Genomic DNA, 16,777 nt, shown 5'->3' with positions numbered 1-16,777 from the left:
TTGGTTTGTGACCAAACCACAAATTGAGCCACAAATCAAACTAGGATGTGTTTTTGTGAACCGAACAAGTTCATGGTTCGTGGCCCTGTAAACCCTGTTGAAAGGGACCACAGTTCCTTTAAAAAGGGTTTGCAGAAAGCCTGGAAAACAGCTGGGCAGCTGAGAGCACTTTCCAGTCACTCAGCTATTTTTTGGACTGTCTTCTGCAGTCCCTTTTAGGTTTAACGGGATTGCACAAGATAACCCAAAACACTTGAGTTTCTATATGACACTATTTCTTCACACTCTGTTGCTATATGGCTGCTGGTCATGGGGATTATTGCCCAGGGCCAAGTAATGTGGCAGTAATTAAGAACCAAAGGTATTTTGAAATGTTGCAATATTATTTTTATACCTGGGTGTATTCTGCACAGGGCTTTTTACCCACTCCCAGATCGACTAAATCCCTGCAGTCTACACTGAATTCGATTTCCATTTTGATCTTGGACACTTTAAAATTTCCCTCTGCAATTCACACCCCTCCCTGTTCTGAACTTCCTCAATCAAGTGCAGAACACTTTCTGTTTCAACTGGGGGGGGGGCAGAATAGAGGAAGACCTGAGTTCAAATTGATCTGAATTCAGCAGGATCCACAATGGAAAAAAACAAAGTAAGTGCAGAATCAGCCCTGGAATTAACCCAACATTTTTCAAGCTTCTTGAGTTCATGCTCTGTACACACATATATTCGCCTAATGCTGTATAAAAATATACATTTACAACTGGGGAATCCAGAAAGACTTGCAAAGGGCATCTCATTTCCCGTCCCCCACTGTTTCCTCCTCTTCCTTGAAAGCCCCATAGCCTGTTCCTGCTTGTTCTCACCAACCTACCCATCATACAAACTTTTTAATCTACCCCCTGTCTTCAGCTTTCTCTCCTCCTCTCCCCCAGCAGCCTCAGCATGAAAAAAGCTTGGTCTGGTTGTATGGTGCTGACTACTGGATCAGGTCCAGTTGTGCAGCGGAGAATCTGCAAGGACTTGTGAGGGCACCTCACTTTCCCCTGTATCTACTTCCCTGAACTCTTTCCTTTCTCCTGGGTGTAAACTGTACGGAGCTTTTATTCCAACCCCAGATCAATTCACTCCCTGCCCTCTACACAGAATGCGATTTCTGTTTGGATTTGGGGCGATTTAAAATTTCCTTCTGCAGCAAGAAGGATTGATCCGGAGTGACCCTACCTTTATTGTGCGATATCTTAGAGTGCTTTTAATCATGAATATATTATATAATCGCATTGTTTTGAATCGGGGCTCTCCTCCGTGGTAGAGGACCCGTGATTGGCCACAGGTGGTCATGTGACGAATTTGCCTTAAAGGAGAAGCGCCTAATTTCTCTCAACTTCTGTCGGTCCTGGATTTCCCCCCCCTTCTCTGCCTTTTTCGATCTTCTCTCCCTCCCCTCCAAGAAAAGAAAGAGGCTCCCTGCTTGGCTCCTCTCCCCCCCCCCCCACTTCAAGAAAAGAAAGAAAGAGGCTTGGCTCCCCCCCACCTTCTGAGCCTCCCTAACCACGTTCCAATGGGGATGGGGGAGGAGAGGAAGACAATGGAATAAACAAAGTAAGTGCAGACTCTGCCCTGGTAGCCTCCATATCCATACTTTTCCCTGCTTCTTTCTCTCCTTCATATCCATCAACCAACATACCTTTTATCTGCCACCCCATCTTCAACTACACTTAAAATTTATTTACTTCATTTACACCCTGACTCTCTCCACAATAGAGACCCAAAATTGGACCATTCTTCTCTGGCCCAAGTTTTACCCAGTAAGCTTCCATGGTAGAGTGGGGATTTGAACCAAAATTTCCCAGATCCTAGTTTCAAGTTCTAACTATTATACCATCTAGGCTTTTGTAGGGTAGCTGAAACCTAGGAAGCAGCCAGTCCCAGCTGAGTCAATCAAAATGTGGGATATAAAGTTGATTGGTTTGGTGGTTGCTGGCATACCTGGCCAAACTGAGTCCTTCTTCAATGGCCAAAACAGCCCAAGAAAGTTCCTTGTCCCCTCTCTCCAACATTTACAGACCGAAACCAAGTCTTGAAGGCTGACAATACTGTTGCAATTGCCTAATGACAGTCACTGAGCACATTTGTTTCTTAATGCTACCGTCATTGCCTTTGTTATTTGGACGGTTACCCCCACCTCCCACTTTTAAGGTTTCACGTTTTTCTGCAAACCTGAGCCTTTCCCCAGGTTTGTAGAAACATCTCTGTTGTGTTCATGGTTCCATTCTCAGTATTTCAGTGTTATGCCAAATGCGTGTCTGTAAGGACACGAGTCTAAATTTAGTTGTGGGGAATCAGCTAGTAGAGCCAGCAAGAGGCAGTGTGGCGTAACGTGGGACCTTGGATTGCACAGTTTAATGGGTAATTATGTCACTGAGATAGAACCAAGGCAGACAATGATCTAAACATGGAAGGACTTTATTAACACACACTAATTAGACAAAAGACAATACATGCACACTCTAGCAAAGAAATGTACATTCCTAGCCACTAGCACACAAGGAAGAGGCTTATAGGGGAGGAACCTATACTAAGGGTTGATTGGAAGTGATATCTACCTGTCTTCGGGTGGAGCAGAGTTCCGTAGGTCCAGGGAAGCAATTTGGGGAGACGGATGAGGGACCAAGACGAACGTCGGACAGAGTTTCTGTAGCCTGGAAACTGACTGCACTTTGTGGCTGTGGGAACCCAATATTTAAAGGAAATTTGTGACCTGAGGTGATAGGGGGCTGATCCTATCTCGTCCAGGGCTTGGACAAAGAGTTTGATGGCTGGAGCCAGGTCCCAACAAAGAAATGGGTTGCTGAGACAAAGAAACTAGCTGCCGGGAATATGAAGAAATAGTTCCTGTCTAGAAGGGCTGATGGCCCATTTCTGGCAAATCCTGGATGATTGCTTGTGCCTGGGGATAGTGGTAAGGGAAAAGACAAAGACCAAATCTTGGATTAGATTTGGTGTTGAAAGAGAGTGGCCAGTTCCCTTTACAAGACAAAGTGCTTGGCTGGCTGGAGGGGAGTTTTGGGTGGGATGCCTTTGTCTCTCTGTACTTGCCAGGCGTGCTGACAAACTCCTCTTTTGTTTGCAAGCAAGTAGGTTGTGGGAAGCCTACCTCCAAGTCCTGCTTCAGAGCAAGAAGTGGGTTTTAGCTGCTCTCCCATTATGCCTTGCAAGGCTTGACCTGGCTTTTCTCTCTCTGGTGCCAGGGTCTGCGCAGGAGTGTCAGGAAGGGTTGACACGGGTGTGCCAGCCTTTGATGGAGGGGTGGCAGCCCACATAACATCAGTATCCAGCAGAGTATTTCAGTATCCAGAGATTTCAGTATCCAACAGAGATTGTCAGTATCCAACATGAGCCATTTGGGAGTGGCGGGAAATAAATCAAAATAATAATAATAATAATAATAATAATAATAATAATAATAATAATAATAATAATAATAATAATAATAATTGTTGAGAATTAGATATACAAATGCATTTATTTACTGCTCTCCTGAGGCATAGCTGTAAACTATTTAGAAAACAGGTCTTTTTCACGGTTATTACTCAGTTATGGTGAATATTTTGATCACTCATGAAAACAAGCTGAGGAAGCTCTAAACATGTTGGGTCTATGCCAGTGGATATTTGCATCTTGTTTCTGGCAGCAAAAGTATACCAGCCTAATATCGCTGGTCAGCTTATAATGACACAAGAAGTAACGAAGTTGCACAACATTGTCTGATGCCACAATACTATTAGTATCAGGTTGCTAATCAGATTTCAAAATGGGAAATGTTAGTAAATGTATATAAAAAGGTAAAGGTATCCTCTGTGCAAGCACCAAGTCATGTCTGACCCTTGGGATGACGCCCTCCCGTGTTTTCATGGCAGACTCAGTATGGGGTGGTTTGCCAGTACCTTTCCCAGTCATTACTGTTTTACCCCCCACCAATCTGAGTATTCCTTTTACCGACCTTGAGCCGGATGCTGGGATTGAACTCCCAACCTCATGGACAGACAGCTTCAGAGAGCATTTCTGCTGCTTACCACTCTGCGCCACAAGAGGTGCTAAGTGTATATATAATAATTTTAAAAATATGTATTTTAAAGCTATACTCATAACTTTCATTTTGCCTGCCCACTTCCATAATACAAACATAGCCTAGAATCAACTCCTATAGGTAGTATTATGATAAATACTGAGAAAGTCACAAGGAAACATTTGCCAGTTCTATATGGAAAAGAATTCACTTCTACGGATAACTTCAGAGTTGGTGGTGACAAAATCCAGATAATCTCTATAGCAGCAGGAACACCAAAGAGCTGAAGAAAGGATTTAAAATTACAAGGTTCCAGTCTCTCTGTTCAAGAGATATGATGCAAGCCATATCCACCTGCAGTTGCTGTTTTACTCTGTGTTGCCTTCATATGAACAACAGAGAGTTGGAGAGAGATTCACATCTCTTTTCACCACCCTACCACCAAGAGATGACCCAGGACCCATGCTCTGTACAAAGCTTGCTTTCTTGTATTGTTTTAATCTCTAACAGGTATAGATTCTTTGCATCACCACCATCCCTTCATCAAAGCGGGCAACTGGTCCACTGTCCTCTGAATTGTGAAGGAGAGGGGGTTAAAGCACCTGAATCTTCTTTCTTCAAACGTCAGACTGACTGACCTTGACTCTGACCTCCTTCCTCTTCCCCACTTCCCTTTTATAGAGAGTCTATGTAGTGTACTGGTTAAAAGCAGTGCACTGTAATCTGGAGAACTGGAATTGACTCCCCATTCCTATCCTTGAAGCCTGCTGGGTGACCTTGGGCCAGTAACATTTTCCCCCAACCTTTCTCAGCCCCACCTAAGCCCACAAGGTGAATGTTGTGGGAAGAGGAAGAGGAGGCAATTGTAAGAAGCTTTGAGAGTTCTTAGGGTAGAAAAAAATGGGATATAAAAGCCAGCTCTTTTTTGTCTTCTTCATAGGATTCCTTGGCCCCATCCCACCTGACCTGTCTCTAATCTCCTTCTACCTGCTCCATTTGGAAAACTACAAAAGGATAGGGAAGCCTTTCATATCTCTTTCTGCTGCTGCCTGCCTCCCTGTCCTTCTCTTTCCCCTTGCTGAACTGGGCTGCTTCTAATCTTCTCCTATTCTGGCCTTACCCAAGTCTGAGCTGTCATGTCTTCTAACAATGTCCCTCCTCACCTTTGTTTGGTTCCCAGCCTTATTCTTGGCTATGTCAGAGAATCTGGCTAGATCTCAACCACCTCCCTCTCCTGGCCTTCCTCCCATCAGTGAGTCTGAGTCCCCAATGTCTTCAGATCAGGCAACCAAGATGGGGTTAAGTTATAACCAGGTGTTGACTCCAAACAATTCAATACAATGGGTATGGGTTAAAAAATTAACAAGAAATGAAAACTTTACAGATCATTTGGAATTATATAACTTTGTTATGTGCCCTCTGGCCCAGCTGGACCAGAACTTCAGGCTGGGCTGTCAATCAGTCCACTGATGACACCCAGCTCTATCTCTTGATGAACAGCCACCCTGGCTTCTCCAGAAACATTTGCTAGGTGTTAGGAAGCAGTGATGGTCTAGCTCAGTGGTCCGCAACCTTTTTAAGGCTGTGGACCAGCAGCGGTGGGGAGGGTGATCGCTAGGCCTTGCACGCCGTGCATGCGCAGCCGCATGCGCATGCATGGCACTCCCACGCACGCATTGCGGATGCACGGCCCTGCTTCCCTCTCCCCCACACACACAAAAAAAGAAGCTTGCCGGGTCACAAGCTAATTGGCCGCTTTTGCTTGCGGCCTGGGAAGTTTCTTACTGGGGGGGATGGGGAGAGGGAGTCGCAGCCTGATGCCAGGGCCTTCGCGACCCAGCACCGGGCCTTGGCCCGGTGGTTGGGGACCACCGGTCTAGCTTAAGTAAAACTGGTTGAAACTCAAGATAGAGGTCCTGTGGTTCAGATGGAATAGGCCACATCAGGAAGTACATTTACCCTCCCTGGATGGTATGCAATTAGCGATCTTCCACAGTGCCAGGAATTTGTGGGTTATCCTGGATGCCTTGCTATCTAAGGAGGTCCAGGTCACTAGAGCAATCCAGCTGTATTTTTCCATTTTTGCAATGCAAGGTTACTAGTGCCCTCTCTGTCCCAGGAGCACATAGTCACCTCCAGGCTGGATTTCTGTAACTCACTCTACATGGACCTGCCCTTGTCCTTGACCTGGAAATTACAGCTGGTGCAAAATACGGTTGCTAGGGTCCTAACTAGGACACCTTGGAGAACCCATATCCAGCCAGTGCTGAGGCAGCTGCATTGGTTAAAGTTGAATACCAGATCAAACTCAAGGTTTTGGTTTTGACCTTTAAGGCCATTCATGGTCTGAGCCCAGTGTACTTGAGGGACCACGTAACTCCCTATGCCCCATACAGGGCATTGAACTCTGTGACTGCTAATAAGCTGGAGGAGCCCGGTCCACGGAATGTTCGCCTGGCCCTGGCCCCTGGCTGATGGTATGAGTTCCCAGGAGAGCTAAGGGCCCTGATGGAGCTGTTAAAGTTCTGGAGGGCCTGCAAAATGGAACTCTTCTGCCAGACATTTGGTTGAGAACGGGTGGAGTGGAATATCTTGTTCCCCCCTCCGAGTACCCAATTGGAACAACAACCTAGAAACATGGCAGCTTGGGTGGGAAGCAGGGTGGAATGATGGGTCAGGAGAGGTGAGGATTGATGTGTGTGTGGGAGGTTGGGGGTTGGTTTATTTTATTGTTTTTATTTACTATTGTAAGCTGCTGTAAGCTGCCAGGCCCAGGAGCAGCTACTAAGAAATGGAATTAATAACATAATAAAATAATGTCAATATGTATCATTTATTGATCATATGTGTATAATATGGCCAGGAGATGCTAAGATTGTCTGGCTGCTAGGCAAGAGACATTTGGAGGTGGTTTGCCATTGCCTTGGCGGTAACCTTTCCAAGTGCTAGCCAGGGCAGGGTTCATCCTGCTTAGCTTTCAAGATCTGATGGTAATGGGCTTGCCTGGGATATCCAGGCCAGGTTGTCAATATATGAGCAAGCATAAGAGAAAAAAGAAATACACTCATGAGTACCATGTTACAAGTTCTGGTTACAGCTCCTTTAAATAATGCAGCAGAGGTTCCAAAGGCATGTCTTGACCAGGACGGGAATGTTGAAAGGCTTTGTCAATTTTCAATGGACTAAGACACAGGTCATAAATTTGGTTGTAGTTATGGACCAAGCGTTTGGCTTTTTCCCTGTTCAACTTGCCTGTATATAATTACAAAAAACAAGAAGGTTTGTAAGCTGGCATCTCCTCCCTGCAAAAAAAAACCTAGCTCGCTGGATCAAGTACAGTGGGCAAATGCAACTTCCAGCTCCTTGTGGAGTTATTATCACCCAAGAATAATTCTTGCCTGTGTTTTTGATATCAGACAAATAAAGGGCTTTCTCCAGTTTCCTGAACCGGTCTATCCAAGCATCTTGTTCCTCGGAATCACTGGAGTCAGGTGTATCATGCTTCCAAGTCTTGGCCTCCATAAAATTGTGCTTTCCCTTATCCACCTGCAAATAAATAAACACATAAACAAACAAAAAACAAAAAAACAAATGAATAAATGACTTTTATAATGATATCTTTTTAGCTCAAACTTAGTATATCTACAAACTGATCTTAAAGTAGAACAAGTTTTTTTGTATTTATCTCTTATGTTTCTCTCTATGACCTTACAATTAAATAAATGAAATAAATAAATGAGATCTCAATTCCAAAAGCTTAGCACTACTTAGCTTCCTGTTCAAGAGCAGACAGGGAGCAGAGAATCATCATAGCTTCAGCGTCATTTTCAGATATTGACAAGACTACTTTAGCTCGTGCTTAGAGACAGACACTGTATATTCTTGCCCATGCTCCTGTACATTTGTACATTTGGGATCCTTTGACAGCCTGAACCGTGCCAGACAAATCCCCTTTCAATTCTGCTTTCTACTTTGAAGTATGATCAATATTTTTAGGGACAACCCTATACATTTATCTTGTTAATGTTATAATTTTTGTTGCTTTCTGACAGTTTCATTTTCACTGCTATTGAGGATGATTCTTTTGCCCTTCTTATCCAATTTATATGTATGTCCCATTTGTACACCATTTGTATGGACATATCTTTTATGCCATTTGTGTACAATTTTTGCAATCCCAAATCCTATTATATTGCTTACTAGATGGATCATCCTATTGATTGAAGTGTTTTACATTGTGCAATCCACCTTGATTCTCAGTGAGAAAAGCAGACTATACTGAATATAAATAAATAGATATGCAAAAGCTGGACAAAGAATGTTGTGAGATGTATATATCATTATTAGAAAAACTTGGCATAAAGAAAGAAAAAACCTGGGTGGAAACACTCAGGTTTATTTCCCACAGGGGAGAAACAAAATTGAAAAGTGAACTAGGACACCTGTGAAAGTCAGTCTCATGCCTAATCATTTTACATAGTTTGGCTGGTATGAGTAGAGAAGGATGAATGTGAGGATTTCTTTGTTCAGATTGCTTCAGTTTCAGGAATACTGTGTGATGCTTCAGTTTCAAGAATAAATACTGGTAAATCAGTTTTCAATTAGGCATAAATGGCATGGGGGATATTTCCCCAATTGTGTATGTTCCACATGCAGTCTGTACAGATGGAGCAGCCAAAAAAGGGAAAGTAACTCCCCTGCAGTGCCATTTCTGGTCAGAAAAATGAAATGCCAGTGAAGACAAAAGCCCCGCCTCTACCGTGTCCCAGTTGTCAGCTCAACCAGGCTTCCCCTTTATTTTTAAACAGACAGTTCCAATAGCTGCTCTATGGCTGCAGTGAGAGAATATCCAGTTAAAGAAGCCCAGATGCTCTCTTTAAAAAAGGAATGTCTAGTTGGACCTCAGATAAACCAATCAAAATGTTTTTGACATTACCTGAGAGTCATCTGCAATTTTTCCCTTGTTTCCTCCTAAAATGAAAAACGGGAAATTGTTTTATATAGCCATTTGCCTGGAATAGGATTCATTAGATATGCACGAAGTACAGGTGGTAGTATAACTAATATGCATTAACATTGACATTGGATATGTTCAACCTTGATTCTATTTTCAATTTATTTATTTGTTTGTTTGTTTGTTTATATTTTTATACCGCTCTTCCCTACGGCTCTGGGCATTTTACATGAAACATTGTAGAACATTTACATAGAACAATATCAATATAACAGATAACAACTCTGATATAACACACCAACTAGAACAGCATTTCAACAAACAATAACATTGACAATCCCTAGGTAGGTTTGACCTCTCAGTTGGGAGGAGGGGGACCTGTAGATGTTTTGCCTCAAGCAAATGCCTGGTGGAGCTCCCTTTTGCAGGCCCTGGAGAATTGTGGAAGTTCAGGCAGGGCCCTGATCTCTTCAGGGAGCTCATTCCACCAGGTGGGGGCAGGACTGAAAAGGCTCTGGCCCCTGTTTTGGTCCTATGTGCCTTTTTAGGGCCAGGAATCCACAGCCAGCTGAAGGTGGTGGAGTGTGGAGCTCTTTTGGAGATATAGGAAGGAAGGCGGTCTCTCAGATACACTGGACCCAGACCGCGTATGGCCTTAAAGGTGATTACCCAAACAAACTTAATCCGGAATTCTTAAACTTAATCCGGAATTCAACTGGGAGCCAGCTGAGTTCTTGGAGTACTGGCCGGATGTGAGATCTCCATGATGTCTTAGTGAGAATCCTGGCTGCGGCGTTCTGCATCTGTTGTAGTTTCCGGATCAAGGATAAGGGTAGGCCTGCGTAGAGCGAGTTGCGGAAGTCCAGTCTAGAGGTGACCATTGCATGGATCACTGTGGCTAGGTGCTCTGGGTCCAGGTAGGGCGCTAGTAGTTTGGCTTAGTGGACATGGTAAAATGCCAGCCGTGCTATCTTTGTGACCTGGGCTTCCATTATAAAGGAAGTATCCAGGATAATTCCCAGGTTCCTGGTGGAGTGAGTCACTAAGAGCTGCACACCATCCAGGGTGGGCAGATGCGCTTCCTCCCATGGTCCCTACCTACTCAGCTACAGGACCTCCGTCTTTTAGCATTACAGGAAAATGTTGAAAAAGTTAATAAAGCTAAACTCCATTGATTGACTCATAAAACTGACTTAACAAGGTATAGATGCCAGCTTTTGAGGATATGTCCTAAACTGAATAACTGAAGAACAATGAACACAAATAGGTGTGAACCTTGAGCACAAATAGGTGCAAAACACATTTTCAATAGCTTAATTCGGTGACCAATGCTGCATGCAGATGGCCTTAGTCAGAAAAGCAGTAATAGTACCCATCAGGAGGGGCTAGATTTAGAACACTGGCCTCTATCTTCACTGGGCATTGCTGGTCACTGGTTGAGTTCCTGGAAAGTGCTGTGTGAGTGATGTGTGTCTTGGCTGCCTTTAGCAGACACCTGTTTAGTAAAGACATAAGGCTCAGTTTTTTCCAGTTCTCTATTCAGTGGTATTTTCACTACTTCTCCCTCATCTCACCAACCACTGCTATGTATACTGCTGCCATATCTGAAAGCCATATGAATGTTTATCCTTATTTTTGTATCTTTTAAAAATTCTTTCAAAAAGCATGTTAAGGCAGCAGAGGGTTGCCAAGTCACTCCAGGGAACAGGCAGGGGACAAGGGGGACTTACCAGGAGAAAAGCAAGGCCAGGCCACATTGCTGGCATTGCACAGGAAGGGATGTTATCACACTGCCACATTGTGATAGAATCATAGAATCATATAGTTGGAAGGGGCCATACAGGCCATCTAGTCCAACCCCCTGCTCAATGCAGGAACAGCCCAAAGCATCCTAAAGCATCCAAGAAAAGTGTGTATCCAACCTTTGCTTGAAGACTGCCAGTGGGGGGGGGGGGAGCTCACCACCTCCTTAGGCAGCCTATTCCACTGCTGAACTACTCTGACTGTGAAAATCTTTTCCTGATATCTAGCCTATATCGTTGTACTTGTAGTTTAAACCCATTTCTGCATGTCCTCTCCTCTGCAGCCAATGGGAACAGCATCCTTCTCTCCTCCAAATGACAACCTTTCTAATACTTAAAGAGGGCTATCATGTCCCCTCTCAACCTCCTTTTCTGCAGGCTGAACATTCCCAAGTCCCTCAACCTAGAAGGAGAAGAAGAAGAGTTGGTTCTTATATGCCGCTTTTCCCTACCCGAAGGAGGCTCAAAGCGGCTTACAGTCGCCTTCCCATTCCTCTCCCCACAACAGACACCCTGTGGGGTGGGTGAGGCTGAGAGAGCGTCTTCATAGGGCTTGGTCCCTTGGCCCCAGATCATCCGCGTCGCTCTCCTCTGTATCCTTTCAATTTTATCTACATCCTTCTTGAAGTGAGGCCTCCAGAACTGCACACAGTACTCCAGGTGCGGTCTGACCAGTGCCGTATACAATGGGACTATGACATCTTGTGATTTTGATGTTATGCCCCTGTTGATACAGCCCAAAATGGCATTTGCCCTTTTTACCGCTGCATCACACTGCCTGTTCATGTTTAGTTTACAATCCACAAGTACCCCAAGGTCTCGTTCACACACAGTGTTACCTAGAAGTGTATCCCCCATCCAGTAGGCATGCTTTTCATTTTTCTGACCCAGCTGCAGAACTTTACACTTATCTTTATTAAATTGCATCTTGTTCTCATTTGCCCATTTTCCATTGTGTTCAGATCTCGTTGAACTCTGTCTCTATCTTCCGGAGTATTTGCCAGTCCTCCCAATTTGGTGTCATCTGCAAACTTGATGAGTAGTCCCTCCACCCCCTCATCTAGATCATTAATAAATATGTTAAAAAGTACCGGGCCGAGCACCGAGCCCTGAGGTACCCCGCTACTCACCTCCCTCTAGTCTGATGAAACACCATTGACAACAACTCTGTGAGTGCAGTTCTCTAACCAATTCCCTATCCACTTAACTATCTGAAAATCCAGATTGCAGTCCTTCAACTTATCTATCAGAACATCATGGGGAACCTTGTCAAAAGCTTTATTAAAATCCAAGTAAACAATATCAACTGAATTTCCACGATCCAGCAAACCTGTTACTTGGTCAAAAAAGGAAACCAGGTTGGTCTGACAGGACCTGTTGGAGACAAATCCATGCTGACTTCTTTGGATCACCAAATTGTCCTCCAGATGTTTGCATCGCGAAGAGGCAGGAAGAAGTCAGTCAGTGTCCTAAAAGGACACTCTTAGCCCCGCCTCCCACCACACACGCGCTGCCAAAACAGTGCGAGACCAAGCAAACGCAGGTTGGCCGCCGGAGTTGATGCTCCTTTCTCTGCCCTCCCCCCACCAAAAGGCGACACGAATAACTCCGTGGCGCCCATTGTTAACAGTTTCAATTTGTTGAGAGGCATATTGCTGCTCAAATAATAAAATAATTTTTACTGTGAAGAGAAACAACAATGTATAGAAAGAGAGAGAGAGAGACCTAGCTTGCTAGCAAGCTGCAGTTATTCTCCTTTTCAACTGCTGTGCTTGAGGCAAGCTTGGAGGAAGTGCACTCAAAACGGAGGAAGTCTCCTGTAGAACCGATCGGGACATTGGAGGAGATAATTTGAAAATCACCCAGAAGTTCCTATTCTAACTATACTAATACACACATCTTCTGACACCCCTGATGGACAATAAATTCTGCTCAATCAGGCACACTGCAGATCATCCATATTCCAGTAACCTTGCTATCTTTTGCCTCTCTGAACATACAGGCTGTTTGCAGATCGCTCCCTTAAATATCTGCTCCATTATCTTACCCACAACAGAGGTCAGACTCACTGGTCTGTAGTTTCCCGGGTCATCCTTCCTTCCTTTTTTGAAGATTGGAATAACGTTTGCTCTGAATAACGTGATGCTCTGGTATCTGGGCAAAAACTCTGTGGTAAAAATAAGCTTCTGGTGTTTTCAACCAAATACCAGAGTATTGCCTGGACATCACTAGTGTGATTATGTCACTTTCTATGCAACACCAGCCAACTGACTTGGGCCTTGTTTTTTTTCTCCTGGAAAGTCCTTTGATGGTGAGCTGATCAGTGGCTGGGGACAGGTCCTGGTAATGGAACACCCTGCTTGCACCGGGAGGAGATTATAGCAACCCTATTGCAGCAGGGCTGCAGCTAGGTGAGCGTAATGTTTAAGAGGGTCTGCTTAGATGAAGTGTTGACACAAATTTGTTCTTAGGAAATGAACATACACATTCATGACTAGACATGAAGTAGACTCTTGGAATTGAGCAAGGAGCAAAGTATTATTCCTGCAATAGCAGGGGTGGTCTTAGTGATTCTGCAGGAGAGTTGCCAACTGTGAACTGGGAAAGTCCTGGAGATTTAGGAGTAGAGGAAGACAGGGTTTAAGGATGGCAGAGACCTCAGCAGAGTGCCATGCTATAGTGTCCACCTTCCAAATAGCCATTTTCTTAAGGGGAACTGATCTCTGTAGTATGGAGATCAGTTGTAATTTGGGGAGATCTCCATGCCCCACTTCAAGGTTGGCAACCCCATTTTGGGGCTCTTGTCAAAAGTCAAGGAGGCCACCTCAGCCCCAGGTTTCAGGCCATGAAGACAGGAAATCACTGTTCCCAAAGTGCAGCCATTTATTCCACCCAGAAACAAAAGTCTAACTTCACTGCACTAACACACTCAAGATACTTAAAAGCACTAAGGCAGAATTAAATCTGCTAGTACAAACAAGGCTTCAAACCCCCAAGTAAGTTCTCCCCCTCCTCCTTCATTTTGTTTGTGCAGTTATCTAATCGGCACACCATCCAGTCACCTTTGCATTGTTTGCTGTTGAAGCAGTGGTGGCTGACTGGCGATGTGAAGATGGCTGCTACGTGAGCCTTGGACAAAGCCAAGTTTCAAATCAAATGCTGAAGTTGATTCTTCTAGGATAGACTTGTGTTGATTTTCTTACTGACTTATCAACGTAATCAAGTGTCATGTTTTGCTTATTAACGTAGCACAAATGGTTACATTAATCACACATGACCCCATATGTTCTTTTCTCTATAAAGCAGAAATATTTATGTGATAAATGGCATAAAACTGGCTTAGTTTTCATTCTAACTACAGGGCAAGGAGCTTAGCATGGTTTAAGCATCCTGATAATTCGCAGTCAGTATCTATGACTGTAATTGGTGTTTAGTCACCTCCTGAATATCACTGGGTCACCAATGGAGTGATCTCTAGAAACTGGGGATATTTCAACAGTTTATAAAATGCAGTTGACTGTTTGCTGTGGTTAGATTTCATGAACAATGGCAATGATGTAGCTTACTTCTGTACACAAGCAAGGAAGGATCTGTCCCATCCTGAACTTCCTTCAGAAACTCCACAAATGATTTCCATCTGCATTAAGAAAAAGTAAATGCTGCATTTTAAAATATACTGACAATTTCATGAGATTCTTTGCCATATTTTCTCATATCATGCCTACGTTAATATTCAATGCAAACAAAAATTAAAATCCTTAACATGAATGCCCATTTCCTTACCATTTGGCCTTTGGCTAGTTCTTTTATTTTGGCCTTGTATAGACCATAACTATTATCATACTTCTTTTGTGCCATTTATTTTTTTATTATTGTGTTCCTTTAAATTATTCTAAATGTGACTGCAATGGAAAAGCCGGGTGGATTCAACACTTTATCTTGTAGTAATGCAAGCATTTGAGCTAAGATCCTCACTGATGAAGTATGTGGGGTGAAGGGCATATTGCACAGAAAAGCAAGAAACAACTGTATTTTAGACATTAACTCTTTGATTTAAAAAATGCAGTTAGAAACCTCTTAATGTAAGGAAAATCAAAGGATATTAGAGAAATCTGTGGCCTCCCTTTCCCAGTCATTTCTCAGTTTTTCTTTGCATCCTACTCCCTTCCTTTGACAGCTTAAAGAGATGGTATTAGTTTCTGTAGGGAGGATTAATCTCTCATGACTGTAATCACTCATGGCAGTTTATTGATCTTAAGCACATTTAATCACAAAGTGGCTCAGAGGAACTAGACTCTCCCTAATTACTGAGGAGTTGAATTCACAGTGGGAGTGCTGATGCTTAACTAAACTAATGATGCTAACGCACACACAGACCCTTCAATTTTATTGTCTTTTTATTGGATTAAAAAAAATCTTTCACACATTTGAGTATGGGCAAACTTGGCTATATGTGTATGGCATTATTTGCATAGCCTTAGCAAACTTGAACTTGCAACTTTACATTAGTTTACATATAGGTCATTCTATTACACTAATATATCTAATTCTCAATGTGGCCCCCTCTGTGGATACTTAAATCTGGAGACTGGAGACATGAACCATCAAGACAGATCTTATTATAAACCAGAGAAAAAACCCTGCAATCCTAAAAACAACAAATGGGGGAGTTAAAATCCTTCAAACTGATAGGAGCTTTAGGGAATGAAAGCCTTCAGTGGCCATTGCTAGGCAACCACAGCAACTTTCAAGTCTTGGCTCCTGTCAGTAAAAGGTGGGGAAAGAGGACAGGGCCCTTTCCATGGCTATTTTAGCCTTTGAGAGAGGACTCATTGGGAACAGGCCTGCCAGGAACCACTAGGTGACTGACCCACTACCACGTGCTTTGCACACCTCACCCAAACCTGGCTGCTTGCTATTGTTCAACAATAGTTACCCCACTAAAGCCAATGTAGTATAGTGATGAGAGTTTCAGACTAGGATCTGAGGCACAAATTTGAATCTCCACTCTGCCATGGTGCTCACTGGGTAACCCTGGACTAGCCACAAATTCTAAGCCTAACTTACTTCACAGGGATATTGTGAGGTACAATGTGGGACAGGACAATAATGAGCGCTGCATTGGGCCTCCATTGTGGAGAAAGTGCATCCAGTATCAATGAAGTAAATAAATGATACATATAGCTGAAGATCGGCAGGTGGCAGAAAAAAAGTAAATTGGTTCATGGCTGGGAAGAAGAAAAGGAAACTGGGAAAGGTGAGGATATAGGTAAGAGTAAATAGAGGGGAAGGAAGAAATGAGATGCTTCCACAAGTCTTTGAAGTGGCCCTTTGTAGGCTAATCTGACATCAATACAGATTGATAGCCAGTGTTTTAAAAAGTATTCCCTGGAGAGATCTGAAATATAGGCTAAGCACCTGGGAGGTGCATTAGGGTAACATTATGTTCATTATATAGGCCATCCATGTTCTCAGATTCAGATAGTACTGCCAAGAGATACTAGTACACAACATTATGCTACAGGTCCATGACCTTAAGACTACCAGAGAGACAGGAAGGAGCTGACTGAACAGAAGATGTGTTTGGTGTGTGTGTGTGTGTGTGGGTGTGTGTGAAAGAGACTTCAGTATCTCACAGGATCAAGTTCTTACATTTCAGCTTGTGCATTTTAAAATCAGGAAAAATGAAAACTTTGCAAATGGGCATTGATGGGCATCAGTATGAAAACAAATGTGTCAGGGATATGACTCAGATGTCATAATACTGAAAAAAAGCCCCTTTCCCTTTAAGCAAAGGTTTAAAAAAAAAAAGAAAACACATGTTGCAATGAATATGCCTTGATTCCTCCTAACGTAGAGATCCATCTAGCTGGTGTGTGAGCTGGCGAGTCATCGTTACCACGCTCCCCCGAGTGGAAAAAAAATCCCCCCTGCACGGGCGCAATTTTCGGCCAA

The 16,777-nt window shown here is 43.5% G+C and overlaps 1 protein-coding gene across 3 annotated transcripts in view; it reads right to left on the bottom strand.

Annotated features, from left to right (window-relative positions):
* Positions 1–2,381: 2,381 nt before the first annotated feature.
* Positions 2,382–16,777, bottom strand: part of C4H1orf87 (chromosome 4 C1orf87 homolog) — a 31,559-nt gene continuing 17,163 nt past the window's right edge. For all 3 annotated transcript variants that reach the window (XM_077333546.1, XM_077333548.1, XM_077333547.1), the window contains 4 exons: positions 14,389–14,459; positions 9,003–9,037; positions 7,465–7,612; positions 2,382–7,318 (listed from right to left, as the gene is read on the bottom strand). In XM_077333546.1, the coding sequence (XP_077189661.1) occupies positions 7,158–7,318; positions 7,465–7,612; positions 9,003–9,037; positions 14,389–14,459 (415 nt within the window). In that variant the 3' untranslated portion in view covers positions 2,382–7,157. The remainder of the gene's footprint in view (positions 7,319–7,464; positions 7,613–9,002; positions 9,038–14,388; positions 14,460–16,777) is intronic.

This window comes from Paroedura picta, chromosome 4 (assembly GCF_049243985.1).
Source record: "Paroedura picta isolate Pp20150507F chromosome 4, Ppicta_v3.0, whole genome shotgun sequence".
NCBI lineage: Eukaryota > Metazoa > Chordata > Lepidosauria > Squamata > Gekkonidae > Paroedura > Paroedura picta.
This window is presented reverse-complemented; position numbering and strand designations above follow the sequence as displayed.